The sequence below is a fragment of the Schistocerca gregaria genome, chromosome 7, assembly GCF_023897955.1.
Source record: "Schistocerca gregaria isolate iqSchGreg1 chromosome 7, iqSchGreg1.2, whole genome shotgun sequence".
Lineage (NCBI taxonomy): Eukaryota > Metazoa > Arthropoda > Insecta > Orthoptera > Acrididae > Schistocerca > Schistocerca gregaria.
The window spans coordinates 348,778,294-348,796,655 of NC_064926.1; the positions used below are offsets into that span (position 1 = coordinate 348,778,294).

The 18,362-nt window shown below is 41.1% G+C and overlaps 1 protein-coding gene across 1 annotated transcript in view; it reads right to left on the minus strand.

Moving 5' to 3' along the window:
* The window catches only part of LOC126282515 (mitotic spindle assembly checkpoint protein MAD1-like), a 90,019-nt gene that overhangs the window by 35,054 nt on the left and 36,603 nt on the right, over nt 1–18,362 (minus strand). Inside the window, exons 6-7 of the mRNA XM_049982173.1 lie at nt 8,327–8,620; nt 7,430–7,574 (exon numbers count right to left, since the gene is read on the minus strand). Coding sequence (XP_049838130.1) covers nt 7,430–7,574; nt 8,327–8,620 — 439 coding nt within the window. The remainder of the gene's footprint in view (nt 1–7,429; nt 7,575–8,326; nt 8,621–18,362) is intronic.

An 18,362-nucleotide genomic window follows, 5' to 3' on the forward strand; every position in this document is an offset into this window, starting at 1 on the left:
AAGGCCTTAGTGGCCGAAAGCTACATTTGTGATAGTCCTTGTGTAGTGCCTATCTGTGACTCAGCATCTCCTCTGTATGGTGAGTAGCAACTTCCCTCTTCACAGTATTGTTACATTCCATCCTGGATTTTCCACTGTTAAAGAATGTGAAGAACATCACTTTGCCTCTGGCTGGAAATGTTTTAACTTCTGAGGAACATCTACTGGGATTCAGAGTTGAGTTGACAACTATGAGGCAAGAAGATGGTTTTTGATATACTCTTGTAGAAAAAGAGTGTCACTGCTTGGGGAAAAAAGTAAATTATGTGAATGTTACAAAGTCAATAAAAATATTAAAGTAACATTCAGAGTTAAAAACTCACTTTTAAAGAAATCCTACATTTAACAACTATTCCTGTCTGTGCTGGTGAAACTCCCATATGAACTATTTTATTCCTCTCTACATTTAATGAACCTCACTTTAAGAAAAAGTGGTCTTTTAAGGAATGAACAGAAAATATTCTGCAAATTAAAATCCAGTTTTATTCAATTCCTAACATGTCCAAGGGAGTGTCATGCAATAAGAGTAAAAGGTAATCGATTCTTTGAGTCAACCTGTACCTAGATCATTGTCTTCTGGTCAATAGCTCCATTTTCCTTGTAATGATGCCAGAAAATGTGTCAAATTAATCAGAAAGCAATTTCTGCCCTGCGTATCATGTGGCCTTGATCATATGATCTGATGTCACAGTCACTGAATCGACGAAGTGCGAGCTGACAAGTGTAGTTGTTTAATGTCAAATTTATCAATGTTTACTTCAGTAGAGTTATGACCCGAAAACATAGAAAGCTGGCAATTTAGAAAAACCAGATCATCATCCACAATGTCGAGGATAAATGTAACAAAAAATTTTCAGCATGATTTGGCACAGTCTTCACTGTGCAGCATATTCAAAAGAAAGAAGCAATCTTACTTGCCAACCCTAGTGCTTTGTTTGGATCCAAAAGGAAGAACATTCACATGTCAATGTTCAATGAAGTGGAATTTTAATTTTTATTTTTATTTTTTTATTTTTACGGTGTCAAGGAACGAGATGTGGCAGCATTCCTATAAGTGGGAACATATGACAATAGCACATGAAATTTCCCTGAAGAACATATGACAATACCACATGAAATTTCCCTGAAGAAAACAATCAACTATTTTTGATTTTTAAATAAAGTGTATATATAAGGCACATTTACTTTGGTGTATTGGCGTATATTTTCAATTTTGTTTTTGTAATGAGTATAACCCACCCACTACATTATTGCACTTCACCTCCCATGGCTGTTATCAGAATCACATAGTGACATTGCAGTAAACAAGTACAGTAGTGACTAAGGAAAACAAATCACATTGCGAATGATTTCAGGAGAGTTATGCATATACTATCATCAAGTGGTTCAGTGTGCTCTTGTGAACTACCATGATAAAAACTCATGATAAGCTGACTGAAGTGCCCTCATTCCCAGGTGCAATAATTGTGGTTAATACATATTAGTAAAACAAATATTGCACTAGACTGATTTGTGATCACTACACATAAAATTCTGCTTTAAAAATAATTTTGTTTAATGGGAAATAATCCAATTTCTTTTGTCAGTGCTGGATGTTGCATGGAAAACATGGTGAATACTATTTGCTTGGACTGAGTCAATCTCCATATTGGCAAAAATAAAATTGCAAACATCTGCCAAAACACCAGACAAATGCACCTGACAACACTTAGAAGAAAACATACACACAGGACATTTAAAAAAAAGTTTTCCAAAAATGTGAAAGGTGGTAAAACAGACCAAAGCAAGGAAAAATGTCCAATAAACATGGGCTCTAAAATCCACACCTAAGAGCTATGTGCACTTGTTCAGTAGAAAATATACATTTTATAGTAGCAAAGAACAAGTGCTCATTTCCCCTTTTAGAGCCCATGTTTACTGGAATTTTTATCTTGTTCTGATCCATTCTACCACCTTTCAAAACATAAAATAATTTACACTAGCTTTCAAGCTCTTGCTCTTTCTCTAGTAAAATTACGCGTTTTTGTACACACAACCACATGGAATGTTTGTTTCTCTAGTAATATTACACATATTCAAACACACAACCACACAAAATGTATATATGTGTAATTTTATTAGAGAAAAAGCAAGAGCTTCAAAGCCAATGTAAAGACTGTTTCTGTTGCATGTTTCTTTTTGTGCATGTACTGTATTTAAAGTTTTAGCACAAGATATTGATAAGTTTGTAATTAAATAGCACTTATATCACTTAAACATCCTTGAATTATTATTTTGGGTCATTCCTTCCATGCACTTGGCTTAATCCCACATTTAAGGGAAACTGCTGTTGAAAAAAAAAAATATTTCGGTCTTCCGATGGTCATTAAAAGGGGTTTTGTTATAATATTCTGGTTAATAGTTTCATTATTTAAATGTATTGTTAGCAAGAAGCAAAATATTGGAACTTGCACTGTGTAGCATTAAATTTGATAATATTCTAAGCAAGAAATATAGAAAGACGAGTTGATTGTTGCAAAATAATTAGTAATAAAACACTCATTATCTAAGAGACGTATGTATTTTCTTCGAATATCAGTGTCCCTCTATTTCAGGGATGGAAATTCTCTCTCCAACATATCCTGGACCCTGGACTTCAACCTTTATTAGTCTCACCCCACTCCCCTTCCCATACTAATGTTTGTCAGAATTTCGCCTTATTCCAATATACATTTATTTATTTCATCTTCCGCATGTGTGTGTGCCCCTTTTTCCTCTATCTCTCTTTTCTTTCTTTTTCATCTCTATCTCCATTATTTTCACATATTTTCAATTCTCTTTCTTTTTGCCTTTAATCCATCATTACTTCACACACTCTCTCTTGTATCACCTTTCGAGCTGTGGGCGGTGTAATGCACTAACTCCTACCTTCAATACTGTTCCATCCTTTTTCATATCCAAGCTCCCTAACCATTTCCTTGTTCCTCCATGAAGAGGGAAAGAGTGGTAGGAGTTAAGAGTGCTACGATCAGTTCTATTGTGTTTCTACCGAAAGTAGGCAAGTTGTTCCTCCTAACTGCAATTGTTATAGTATCTTTACAGACAAGTCTTCTGAATAAATTCATATCACAAAAGCAACTGTAAATGGTCTCTCAGACCATGACATGCAGTTCATAAAGTTTATTAACAAAGAAATATGAGTATTTGAGGAGGCTTTTCAAAGCATGAACTTATGGCTTGAACGAAAATACAAAACATTCACTAGTAAAACTGTAATCTAATAACATTTTCCCCTAAAAGTAACTCGGATCAAGTAGATACCAACAAGAAAGAAAAGGGAATAGCACCTGGATTACTTTAAGAATAAATAAATCTTGTAGGACAAAAAGGAAACATTCTGTAATTTTGGAAAAGTTATGATGTCAGTGAAGCACATTAAAAGGAGTATCATATCTGTGAAGAAAATAATCCTAACATCTAACCTAATGTATTAAGCTATATTACGAAAAGGATAGTTGCTACTCACCATGTAGAGGAGATGCTGAGTCACAGATTGGAACAACAAAAACACTGTCACAAACAAGCTTTCGGCCAACAAGGCTTTTGTCGAAAATAGATGGCATGCATGTGCCCACGCACGCGAGCACTCTCTCTCTCTCTCTCTCTCTCTCTCTCTCTCTCTCTCTCTCTCTCTCTCTCTCTCTGACACACACACACACACACACACACACACACACACACACACACACACACACAGAGAGAGAGAGAGAGTGAGAGAGAGAGAGAGAGAGAGAGAGAGAGAGAGAGAGAGAGAGAGCAGTGTCTCTAGCAGCTGAAGCCACACTGCGAGCAGCAGCAGCAGCAGCAGCAGCAGCAGTCGCAGTGCGTGATGGAGTGGCAACTGGGTGGGAGTAAGGAGGAGGCTGGGGTGGGGAGAAGGTAGTGGCGGGGTACAGTTAAGTGATGCTGGGCAGCTGGAGAGAGGGTAAGGCAGTTAGGTACAGTCGGGAGGTTAGACAGATGGCAGGGGAGAGGTGGGGGAGGGGGGGGGGGGCGGAATAGAAGAAAAGGAGAGAAGTAAGAAGACTGGGTATGTTGGTGCAATGAGGGCTATGTTGTGCCAGAATGAGAACAGCGAAGGAGCTGGATGGGCGAGGACAATGACTAATAAAGGTGGAGGCCACGAGAGTTTCGGGAACATAAGATATATTGCAGGCAGAGTTTCCACCTGCGCAATTCAGAAAAGCTGGTGATGGTGGGCAGGTTTCTTATGGCGCAGGCTGTGAAGCAATCACTGAAATCAAAGATGTCATGTTGGACTGCATGCTCAGAAATAGGGTGGTCCACTTTTTCTTGGCCACAGGTTGTCGGTGGCCATTCATGTGGACAGACAGCTTGTTGATTGTCATGCCCACATAGAATTCAGCAAAGTGGTTGCAACTTAGCTTGTAGATCACATGACTGCTTTCACAGGTAGCCCTGCCTTTGACAGGACAGGTGATGTTTGTGACCATAGGTGGTGGTGGGAGGATGTATGGAGCAGGTCTTGCATCTAGGTCTATTACATGGATATGAGCCATGAGGTAAGGGGGGGATGGGAGCAGGGATTACCATAGTGGGCAGAATACTTCTCATTTCAGGGCATGATGAGAGTTCAAAACCCTGGGGGAGAATGTAATTCAGCTGCTCCAGTCCTATGCGGTACCGAGTTATGAGGGGAATGTTCCTCTATGGCCAGATGGTGAGACTTTGGGAGGTAAAATAAGGCAAGGGAGATTTGTTTTTGTACAAGGTTGGGAGGATAATTACGATCTGTGAAGGTGTTGGTGAGACCCTTGGTATATTTCGAGAGGGACTGCTCATCATTGCAGATGTGATGGCCATGGGTGTCTAGCCTGTATGGAAGGGACTTCTTGGTATGGAACTGGTGGCAGCTGTCAAAGTGGAGGTACGGCCCAGTTCCTTAACAAGTATTTTCCATTTGTTACTGATAACAGTGGAGTAGTTCAATTAAGTAAATAATGCCGGGGAATAACTCAGGTTTGCCTTTGCAGATAATTTCAGCAGTACAGATATGCAACTTAATTATTTTACTGGCAGAAGTAACATCAACCATAAAATCTTCATTCCCTATGATCATCCAACAATGATACTGTCCTGTAGACTACAACATGGTCAGTGGCAAAATTGATAGTGATGCTGAGCCTATTTGATAAAAAGTTAATATTATGGAACTGATAGATAGCTACTTACCACATAGAGGAGATGTTAAGTTGCAGACAGGCACAACAAAAGGGCTGCTATGCATTTAAGCTTTTGGCCAAAAGACTCTCTTCTAAAGTAAAAAACACATACACACACACACACACACACACACACACACACACACATATTCATGCAAGCACAACTCACATACACATCGCCACAATCTCTGCTCACCGAGACTGGACTCTTGTTGTGTACATCTGCGATTCAACATCTCCTCAATATGTTGAGTTGGACTCTGTCTTTTTCATAATATTGTCATTATTCCATTGTTTAAGATAATGTTTACCTATATTAAGAAGATCAGTGGTCTTACAATGCATTGTTGGTGCACACTCAATATGAATTTTATTTCTGTTGAACATTTACCAACAACTGTGATGACAAACTGGGATGTGTCAGTTATAATTATTTAAGGCAATCATATCTGTAAAGGTAATACATATGATCATAGTTTGGTAATTCGTGGATAATGCTGTATAGTGTCAAACACCTTTCAGGAATCTAGAAAAATAGGCTCTATATCCTCACCTGCCCCTATTATTTACAAGATGCAGTGGGTAAATAAAGCAAGCTGTGTTTCACGTGAGTTGTTTTTTCTGAAACTGTGCTTATTCTCTGATGGAAGCTTTTTTCCTAGACACATCAGAATGTTCAGCTCACAACACATTTTAGCATTCTGTAACAGACAGATGTTAGTGGCACACTGTTCTTTTGGCGTGCCTGACAAAAGTTGAACAGCCAGTTATCAATGTAACTTCATATATGTATACACTACTGGTGGACATGTTAACAATTATGAGATGCAGTTTTCTGCAACGATGAAATGGCCACCAGAGTAAATTAGTGTTGTTCATGTGTTATGTTGTTATCAGACCTGGTAGAGTATATAAGGGGCACGAACAGTGCCAAATGTGGAGTGATGACTGAAGGACATGAAGATGCTGCGTATTCGTGAGAAACAGTGTTAGCATCACACGACAGAGTTATGGCGGCAACCAGAGAGAAGGTCCCACTCTTTCAAAGTTTTGGTGTTTCTTCTGGCATCATGATATGGGGAGCTATCATGTATGACTTCAGATCAAGGTTTGTATTAATAGAGGATACTGACAGCACAATTGTACGTCACAGACATCCCTCACATGTGCCATTTATCAACAGGGCAATACTTGTCCACATATGGAACGTAACTGTATGAACTGCCTGTGTAATGATGAGGTACTACCCCATGGCCAACAAGATCCCCAGATCTTTTCTCAATAGACAATGTGTGGGGCCAGCTCAGATCTCTACTCTGTCCCAGTGTCGGTATTCAGAACATCAAGGACCAGTTACAGCAATTGTGGGACAGCTTGCAATAGGAGAGGATACAACAGCTTTACGACAACCTTCCCAACCAAATCAGTGCGTAAACCCAGGCCAGAGAGAATGGAACACCATACTGATAAGTGAGCTTGTAATGTCAAGTTATCCATAAATTTGACTCGATTTTTAATCACTAAAATAACATCACAGACATCTCAACTTGTTAAGTTTCATTTTGTTTCCTCCTCCCCTTCACGGTGTTTCACTTTTTTTGTCACACACCAGATAATTAGTCGTACGAGGATTTTGGAGCACAATACATTCTTAACAAATATGAGTCAGTAAATCTAAAAGGTGTTGCAATAACAGGGCTAATTATTTGAATATATCTCATTTACAGGTTTATGCAATGGTCAAACATTTGTTTGGTAATGTCAACGCATACTGTTGACTTTTAGCAATGAGACATGGATTTTCAATGGGAAAACAGATCAAACACAAAGATACTCAGTGAGCAATGTACAGATGCACAATGGGAGTTATTAGAAAAAAATGTGGATCAGGGAACAAATTGGAGGGTGAAAGGTTAAGTATAGCTGGAATGAAAATAAAATGGTGGGCAAGCAAATGGGTAGTAAACAACACAAGAAGGAGGAGAAATGTGGGAGATAATATGGAGAGTTCTGAATTTGGTAAGTGTCCACATTGTTTTATGGGATTATCATTACTATTCAAAGATGATGTGTTTTTAACAAACCCAGTTTGTTAAATATACAACTGCTATATATACATAAAAGAATGGAGTTGGGAATAAAAATATCTTTTTCAATTTAGAACTAACCCCAGAAACAAGAAGTAGTTTCTTCTGTAGTCTTCGAATCAGTAATGTTTGTTGCTCAGCTTCTGTCTGGTTCTTGGCGGTATCTGCTTTTATCTTATCTAGTTCCGATACAACAGAATCAAATTTCAGTTGTAAAGCCTTCAATCTGAAAAGAAAATTAAATAATATTTGTGACAATTTCTGAGACAGTGGGAATGTTAAAGCTTGTTCCTGTATATAACATTACAAAACTGATATACACTGTACTAAAACCATCACATACAAAAAATAAATTAAATAATATATTTAAGTTCTAAGACTATGTCGCCTTTCATGTTAATAATGTGTCACCGTCACCCAGGAGCAAGTAGACTACAACAAATTGAGTAGCATGTCCAAATTAAATTTTCTGAAGGTTAAAAGCACATATATGTGGTTTCACATACTACTATAGTTCTCAAGAATTGACCAACAAATGAGCAAACTGAAGTACAGCTCCTATTTTGTTCAATCTGTCTTTTCACCTCTCCCTCACTTTATTTACAATGTGAGAGCCATTCCACCACCCATATAAACTCATTTTTTCTCTTCCAGTTTCATGCCATTTTTCAGATAACATCTAAACCAATAGAAAAAAAGTTATAAATACGAAGGACAAATGGGCCAAGTATCTCTGCTAGTGTCTGCAATAGGTTCCTGTAAGCTGGCATGAGATAAATGAACAACATAACAAATGCAAAAGAATGTAAATAAAATTGGGGTGGGGAGGACACAGGCAGACAGATGCCGAAACAAATGCAGGAAGAACAAAAAAAATTGAGAACTGGGTGAATAGTGTTATTGGCATGAGCTACCAAAAACTAAATTGTGATAACTGATGATATAAACTATTTCTATATTAATTACAATAATACTGACTCTGTGCTCAGTGATCCATTCTCTGACTTCAAAGACAGCTCCCGCTGTTGCAAGGCCCGAACCACAGAGCGAACCTTCTCAGCCATTGGAGTAGTAGCAGAAGCAGATGACTCACTTTCTGCAGGCCCACAGACCTCTTGTCCTAGAGTCTCCCACTCCTGAAGACGGTGTTGCAGGGTCTCACAACTGGCCTGAACACGAACCAACTCTCGCTCCCGTTCATCTGCTCGCTCTTGTCGCTCCTTTAGATCTGCTACCATCTCCTCCAGCAGTAACTTGTTTTGCACAGCGTTCCTGTAAAATGTTGTTGCTATTATTTGATGTTTTATAATGTGCTGAACAAAAGTAGTTCACATCTCAGTACCACATTTCACAACTGTGAGGAATGCATGTTCTGAACTAGACAATGGCCTAGAAAGTTTGAGTGAGGCTGAATTTTCATCTGAAGTGCCTTACATATCAAAATTTTGCACCAGACTGGAAGTCAACATGTACCTTTGTCTTTCATATGCGAGTCTGTCCCCGACAGACAACCAGGTAGATGTAGCAATAACTCTAATCTACTTTCCTAATTCGCAGAAACATGACTGCATACCTCGTTCTAGCAAGGGTGTTGTGAAGAACGGCTTAGTCGTGATCTATAAATTATTTCCAGAATGAATATTTCGCTCTGAAAATGTAATTTACACTATGAGTAAGCTCACAGACAGATTAATGCTGTGTGCTGCATTAGCAGTTGAATCAACAAAAATCTACATCTTCATCTACACTCCTGGAAATTGAAATAAGAACATCGTGAATTCATTGTCCCAGGAAGGGGAAACTTTATTGACACATTCCTGGGGTCAGATACATCACATGATCACACTGACAGAACCACAGGCACATAGACACAGGCAACAGAGCATGCACAATGTCGGCACTAGTACAGTGTATATCCACCTTTTGCAGCAATGCAGGCTGCTATTCTCCCATAGAGACGATCGTAGAGATGCTGGATGTAGTCCTGTGGAACGGCTTGCAATGCCATTTCCACCTGGCGCCTCAGTTGGACCAGCGTTTGTGCTGGACGTACAGACCGCGTGAGAAGACGCTTCATCCAGTCCCAAACATGCTCAATGGCGGACAGATCCGGAGATCTTGCTGGCCAGGGTAGTTGACTTACACCTTCTAGAGCACGTTTGGTGGCACGGGATACATGCGGACGTGCACTGTCCTGTTGGAACAGCAAGTTCCCTTGCCGGTCTAGGAAGGGTAGAACGATGGGTTCGATGACGGTTTGGATGTACCATGCACTATTCAGTGTCCCCTCGACAATCACCAGAGGTGTACGGCCAGTGTAGGAGATCGCTCCCCACACCATGATGCCGGGTGTTGGCCCTGTGTGCCTCGGTCGTATGCAGTCCTGATTGTGGCGCTCACCTGCACGGCGCCAAACACACATACGACCATCATTGGCACCAAGGCAGAAGCGACTCTCATCGCTGAAGATGACACGTCTCCATTCGTCCCTCCATTCATGCCTGTCGCGACACTACTGGAGGCGGGCTGCACGATGTTGGGGCGTGAGCGGAAGACGGCCTAACGGTGTGCGGGACCATAGCCCAGCTTCATGGAGATGGTTGCGAATGGTCCTCGCCGATACCCCAGGAGCAACAGTGTCCCTAATTTGCTGGGAAGTGGCGGTGCGGTCCCCTACGGCACTGCGTAGGATCCTACGGTCTTGGCGTGCATCCGTGCGTCGCTGCGGTCCAGTCCCAGGTCGACGGGCACGTGCACCTTCCGCCGACCACTGGCGACAACATCGATGTACTGTGGAGACCTCACGCCACATGTGTTGAGCAATTCGGCGGTATGTCCACCCGGCCTCCCGCATGCCCACTATACGCCCTCGCTCAAAGTCCGTCAACTGCACATACGGTTCACGTCCACGCTGTCGCAGCATGCTACCAGTGTTAAAGACTGCGATGGAGCTCCGTATGCCACGGCAAACTGGCTGACACTGACGGCGGCAGTGCACAAATGCTGCGCAGCTAGCACCATTCGACGGCCAACACAGCGGTTCCTGGTGTGTCCGCTGTGCCGTGCGTGTGATCATTGCTTGTACAGCCCTCTCGCAGTGTCCGGAGCAAGTATGGTGGGTCTGACACACCGGTGTCAATGTGTTCTTTTTTCCATTTCCAGGAGTGTATATTCTACAAACCACTGCAAAGTGCAAGACAGAGCATACTTCCCACTTTATCAGTTATTAAGGCTTATTTCTGTTCTATTCACATATGGAGTGTGGGAAAAATGGCTGTTTAAATGCCTTTGCAGATGCTTTAAACAATCTAATCTTGTTCTCATGATCCCTATGGCAGTGATATGTAAGGAGTCAAAGTGTATTCTTACTTTCATTCTTTAAAGATGGTTCTCAAAAATTTGTATGTAGACTTTCTTGGGATCATTTGCAACTATATTAAAGTTCTGCCAGTTCAGTTTCTTCAGCATCTCCATGACACTGTCCAATGGGTCAAACAAATCTGTGCGCATTCATGCTGTCCTTCTCTGTATACATTCAATGTCCCCTGAAACTCCTATGTGATAAGAGTCCTACACATTTGAGCAATATTCTACGATGGGTCAAAAATCAAAATCAAATGACTCTGAGCACTATGGAACTTAACTTCTGAGGTCATCAGTCCCCTAGAACTTAGAACTACTTAAACCTAACTAACCTAAGGACATCACACACATCCATGCCCGAGCAGGATTCGAACCTGCGACCTTAGCGGTCGCGCAGTTGCAGACTGTAGCGCCTAGAGCCACTCGGCCACTCAGGCCGGCTAGGATGGGTCACATTAGGGTTTTGTAAACAATCTTCTTTGCAGACTGATTGCATTTGACAAGTATTCTACCAATGAACCAAAGTCTGCCACCTGTTTGACCTATGACTGAGTCAAAGTGATCATCCCATTTCATATCCCTATAAACTGTTACAACCAAGTATTCGTGTAAGTTGACTGATTCCAATACTGAATCATTGATATTGTTGTCATACGACATAACATTTTTTTTGTATTGTGAAGTGCATAATTTACATTTCTGGATATTTAAAGCAAGTTTCCAATACTAACACTTTTTTGAAATCTTATCAAGAACGAGTGAAATGTTTGTGCAACCGTTTTCAGACAGAACTTCATTATTATAACATAATCTGCAAGGAGTCTTGGAATACTGTCTAGTCTGCATAGTGTCTGCATACACTGAAGTGCCAAAGAAACTGGTACAGGCATTATTATTCAAATATACAAGCATTGTTATTCAAATACAGAGATCCGAAAACAGGTAGAATATGGTGCTGCACTCAGCAACGCCTATATAAGACAACAAGTGACTGGCACAGTTGTTAGATCAGTTACTGCTACTACAGTGGCAGGTTATCAAGATTTAAGTGAGTTTGAACGTGCTGTTGTAGTTGGTGCATAGTGATGGGACACAACATCTTACAGGTAGTGATGCAGTGGGGATTTTCCTTTATGATCATTTCACGAGTGTACCATGAATATCAGGAATCCAGTAAAACATCAAGTCTCCAACATCGCTGCAGCCAGAAAAAGATCCTACAAGTATGTGACCAATGACGACCGAAGAGAATCGTTCAATGTGACAGAAATGCAACCCTTCTGCAAATTGCTGCAGATTTCAATGCTGGGCCATCAACAAGTGTGAACCTTTCAATGAAACATCATCGATATGGGCTTTCGGGCCTGATGGTCCATTCGTGTACCCTTGATGACTGCATGACACAAAGCTTTACGCTTCACCTGGGCCCGTCAACACCAACATTAGACTGTTAATGACTGGAAACGTGTTGCCTGGTCGGACGAGTCTCATTTCAAATTATATCGAGCAGATGGGCGTGTACTGGTATGGAGACAACCTCATGAATCCATGGACCCTGCATGTCAACAAGCTGGTGGAGGCTCTGTAATGGTTTGGGGCGAGTGCAGCTGCAGTTATAAGGGACCCCTGATACGTCTAGACACAACTGACAGGTGACACATATGTAAGCATCCTGTCTGATTACCTGCATCCATTGATGTCCATTGCACATTCCGAAGGACTTGGGCAACTGCAGCAGGACAATGTGACACCCCACACTTCCAGAATTACTACAGAGTGGTTCCACTGACACTCTTCTTAGTTTAAACACATCTGCTGACCACCAAACTCCCCAGACATGAAGATCATTGAGCATATCTGGGGTGCCTTGCAATGTGCTGTTCGGAAGAGATCTCCACACCCTGCAGGATTCATGGTGTCAGTTCACTCCAGCACTACTTCAGATGTTACTAAGACCATGCTACGTTGTGTTGCAGCACTTCTGCATGCTCACGGGGGCCCTACAAGAAACTAAGCAGGGGTACCAGTTTCTTTGGCTCTTCAGTGTATAGCACAAACAATTAGTCCCAGCACACTTCCCTGGGCACACATTTAGTTACTTCTACACCTGACAGGTTGTGTTCTCCCTAACAAGAAAATGTCAATTCAGTCACAAATATTATTCAATACCCATACATATGGTTGTACTATCAATAATAAGTGTAGGTGTGGCACTGAGTCAAATGCTTTTTGGAAATCGGGAATTACAGCACCCACCTGACTTCCTGGATCCACAGTTTTTGGGATATCATGAGAGAAAAGAGTTGGATTTCATATAATCATTGTTCTCAGAATCCATGCTGGTTGGCATGGAGAAGGTCATTCTGTTCAGTTTATCTCAATATATTTGAGCTCAGAACATGTTCTAAGATTCTTCAGTCAATGGATGTCAAGAATATTGTATGGTATGAAACTTAATGACAGATTAAAACAACATGCTGTACTGGGACTTGAACCTGGGACATTTGCCTTTCACAGGCAAGTGCTCTACCAACTGAGCTACCCGAGCACAATTCATGACCCATCTTGACAGCTGCACTTCTGCCATTGTATCATCTCCTACCATCCAGACTTCACAGAACTTCTCCTGTGTAACTTACAGGACTAGAACTCCAGGAAGAAAGGATATTATGGAGACATGGCATAGCCACAACCTAGCGGATTGTTTCCTGCATTCATTCTCAATATTGGATAATAGTCTTGTAGACCAGTTCTGCTACTCTTGTAGATGGGTGTGATCTGCACTTTCTTCCAGCTACTGGCCATGATTGTTTGTTCAGGAGATCAGTTAAAAAGAGGGGCTCATTCAGTATAGAATCTGATAGAGAGTCCATCAGGACCTGTAGCTTTGTTCGATTTTAGTGATTTCAGCCCTTTCTCAACATTAGTGCATTTGCCTTGCCTTGACAGACTACACATAGTACCTTTTCCAACGAATGAAATGAGGCTCACTGACTCACTTTCAGTTTCAGTGGAAGACAACACCTTGAACTTATGGTTAAGGGGAAGGGTGTAACACTGAGTTCTTCCTGGTCCCTGTCTGACCTGTACAGGATGCCTATACCTACCACTGGCATGCGACTCACTGTCAAGTGGGCACGTACTGGTAGATACTGTACTTGCTGTACAGGAGACAGGATTCACAGGAGAGGACAGTACTTGAGGTACCTTTGGTATCTCTGGCATACAAATCTCACGAGCCCTCTAAACAAACTCATTCAGAGCAGCTTATGAATATCAACTACCTCGTCCCACGTTTGAGAACAATATCCACTGTTGGGCTGCATTATGGCTGGTGCAATGTTTCGCACAAGAATACACAAATAACTTTAAAACAGACCTGCTCATTATCTTTTAATTTCTGGATCTGTTAACCTAAAGGTATTACTACAGTTTCTATATAAGAACTGAAGAATTTAACACGTAAAACAAGATTTCTGGAGGGGGGGGGGGGAAGGTTGAAACTTTTTCAAGATTAATAATTTATGTAAATGCAGACAATATACAATTCTGTTGAAAGGGAAATCCAAATGTGATATAATACAATAGTTATAATGTGTGCTACAAGTTTAAATCATACACTGATTTACTACAAAATACTCTATCTGATCAAAAGTGCTGAGGCCGCCTACTTCGGACATTGTAGCGCCTACTGCATCGGTATCCCACTCTATCTCCAACCAACATGGGATGCCTGCATCAGGGGGTGTATATTCACAAGGAAATCCTACGTCACCTGTTTTGTCAACACAAATACTTACCAGTGGCCACAACCCGACACGAGGTCTTCACCAATGGCCACCAGGGACCACTAACCGTTTGCAGAGCCTGCAGAACAGCTTCACCAGAGGTCGCAGCTAGCCCAGGAACTACTTTGATACATCAGGCACGTGATCGAAAATAGTTCTGGCAGATACATCTGCCAACGGGCTTTATAAGGCGGCGCACTGCTGGCAAAAGGGAGTTTGATGCAGCACTTTGAAGGATACAGAGCTGCCGCCCCAGCAGCTAAGGTCCGACGCCTCTTCTAGCTGGTAGATCTCTTGTAGATGGTCTTGGTATAGTCAACAAACCTCTCGACATTGTAGAATTTTTTACTGTTGTCATTCCCCATGAGGAGTCGGGTCATTCCTGTTATTATTGTTGTTATTTTGTATTGGTGTCAACACCAGTAGAGAAGAGTTGGTTGTTCTTTTGGAATTTGTATTACTGTTTCGTTTTGGTGAGTACAATAAATTGTTTTTGGATTTGTGTTTTCTGCATTTCTCTTCAGCTAGTGCAGATACTTCAAAAGGTGTCCTGACACCTATTAGTGGAACTGATATGGAGGGTGTTCACCATTTGCCTTAACAATGGCTTGAACTCTGGTGGGGAGATTTTCAGTGAGGTGTCTGAATGTCTGTACAGGAATAGAGGCCCATTCTTCCTCAAGAGCCGAAATCAGAGAAGGTAGTGATATTGGATGAAGGTGATGTTGGATGCTGCAGTTTGGAGTGAAGTGGACTTTCTAGCTCATCCCAAAGGTATTCCATTGTTCAGTTTGAGACTCTGGACAAGCCAATCCATTTCAGGAATGTTATTGTTCACAAACCTTTGCTTAACAGATGTTACTTTATGGCAGGGTACTTTGTCATACTGATACACTCGTCTTCAAACTGTTCCTCTGCAGTTCCAGTGCCATAAAATGTGTTCACATACTCCTGCTTTTTTCATTTTCTTAAGCACAATAAGGGGACCACATCCTATCCAGAAAAATCACCCCAATACCATAACACCCCCTCCTCCATACTTCTCTGTTGGTATTACACATGACGGCAAGTAACATTTGTAACATTTTTAAAATATTTGCCAAACCCTTGCCTTCCATCAGATTGCAACTTGATGTAGCATGAATCATCACGCCAAATCACTTACTTTCAATTATCCACTGTCCAGTGGCATCACATCTTGCATCACCTCAAACATTAGTACTGGGTACAAATATGTTTGGATTAGGAGGAGCTCCTTGAGAATTGTACCCCATTCTTTTTAACTCCCTACACAGTCATTATGTGGGCTGGACTGCTGGTAGCATCTTGGAATTCATGAGTGGCTCTTCCGCAGATTTCATGTGATTTTTACAACCACCCTCTGCAATGCTTGATGATCCCTGTTCATCAATACATGAAGTCAGTATTGATGAAGCTACAGTTCTTCCTTCATGTACCCACTTTAAAATCACATCACCAGTAGTTGATCTGGGCTGCTTTAGAAGAGAGTAAATGTCACTGATGGATTTGTTACACACATGACATCCAATGACTAGTCCACATCTGAAGTCATGAGCTCTCCTGACTGATCCATTCTGTTGTTACAGCTTCTCTACTGACATCACGATAATTCCCATGCCTCTTCTTATTCTGGCAGATCAGCCTCTCTTGATGTGTAATGGTCAATTCCCAGTATGCAGGGATTTTCGGATGCTGTTACTCAGATAGCTTATTGTTATGCACTACACTTGTAACAGCCAAAAATTCTCAAAAATATATGTTTATACAAGTAGGTGTCAATCTGTATATTGATCAAGCAGTGAAGGAAACAAAAGAAAAATTCGGAGTAGGTATTAAAATCCATGGAGAAGAAATATTAACTTTGAGGTTCGCCGATGACATTGTAATTCTCTCAGAGACAGCAAAGGACTTGGAAGAGCAGTTGAACAGAATGGATAGTGTTTTGAAAGGAGGGTATAAGATGATCATCAACAAAAGCAAAAGGAGGATAATGGAATATAGTCGAATCAAGTCGGGTGATGCTGAGAGAATTAGATTAGGAAATGAGACACTTAAAGTAGTAAAGGAGTTTTGAAATTTGGGGAGCAAAATAACTGATGATGGTCAAAGTAGAGAGGATATAAAATGTAGACTGGCAATGGTAAGGAAAGCGTTTCTGAAGAAGAGAAATTTGTTAACATTGAGTATAGATTTAAGTGTCAGGAAGTCATTTCTGAAAGTATTTGTATGGAGTGTAGCCATGTATGGAAGTGAAACATGGATGACAAATAGTTTGGACAAGAAGAGAATAGAAGCTTTCGAAATGTGGTGCTACAGAAGAATGCTAAAGATTAGATGGGTAGATCACATAACTAATGAGGAGGTATTGAATAGGATTGGGGAGAAGAGGAGTTTGTGGCGCAACTTGACTAGGAGGAGGGATCGGTTGGTAGGACATGTTCTGAGGCATCAAGGGATCACTAATTTAGTATTGGAGGGCAGCGTGGAAGGCAAAAAATCTTAGAGGGGGACCAAGAGATGAATACACTAAGCAGATTCAGAAGGATGTAGGTTGCAGTAGGTACTGGGAGATGAAGAAGCTTGCACAGGATAGAGTAGCATGGAGAGCTGCTTCAAACCAGTCTCGGGACTGAAGACCAGAACAAAAACAAGTAGGTGTACACTGCAATTTGAAGTAAACATCTTTTTTATTATTTTATTTATCTATTAACTTTTTTCTGAGGAGATGACTGCTGAAATTGGGGCAGCTAGTAATGCAAAAATGCACCAAGCTTGACCTTATGGTGATAAAAATTTTTATGGTATATTATTAAACTGCACTTCTGCACAGGATTTACATTTTATATCAAAGTAATCACAATTTCTTTAATTACACTTGAGTGTGGCATTTGCTTATTAAGCAACAATGATTAGGAGCGCTAGCAACAAGAATTTAGGGAGATTAGTCATAAATAAATCTCTTTGGACCACAGTTATTCAAATCCAATTTACAAATTACTTTTACTCATGAAAAAGGAAATAATAATTTGCCCATTATCCATTACAAGAATCTCAGGGTCATTACCAGGGTGTTCAAATTGTGATTACTGTGAGTCAAATGGAACTGGCAGGCAGACATAGATGAGATCTGTAATGCAGTGATCTGGTTTCTATTGGTGTGGTATAAGACATGCTGCAGGTCAGCACCGTGAAGGCAGCAGGTAGAAATGCTGTGATTGGCTGGCGTATCTCCTGGCAGTGCATAAGTAACAGGCAGCGCTGTCTTGATGACAAGTCTCCTCTTTCCAGTACCTGCCATTAAGTGACCCCTTCAAGGTGACTGCTTCGTGTTCTCCAGAGACATGGTCCCGCCCAAGAGCTCAACTGGCTAGTTTATGTTTCTCTTCTGGCCAAGCAAACTATTGAACATCATCATTGCTAAACATTTTGTGCCAGCCACAATTATCATGGCTGGATGATCACATACAGATTTTATTGTGGATGGAATTCCTCCATTGGGCGAACTCCATGTCGCCAGTTAAGAACAGATATCCTGTGATTGTCTATCCATTAGTCACAGTATGTGCAAATGCTAAAGGGCATTCACAGTGAGCATTCTTCCCCTTAGCAAATTGCGTGATGTTATTTTCCATTATCACCTCACATCCTGTCTGTCCTCTCTGCTCCACCCACTAACAGGTCACTTCTACTCTTCTCAAAATCATTCTGGTGTATGATAGTGACTGTCCAGGGACAGAGAGTCTATTGTTAGCATGAGCCATGCACACTTCACAGGCTAACTGAGCAGTAACACTTATCAAAGTACTTGTAACCAAAATGGTGCGACTGATATGAAAAATGTA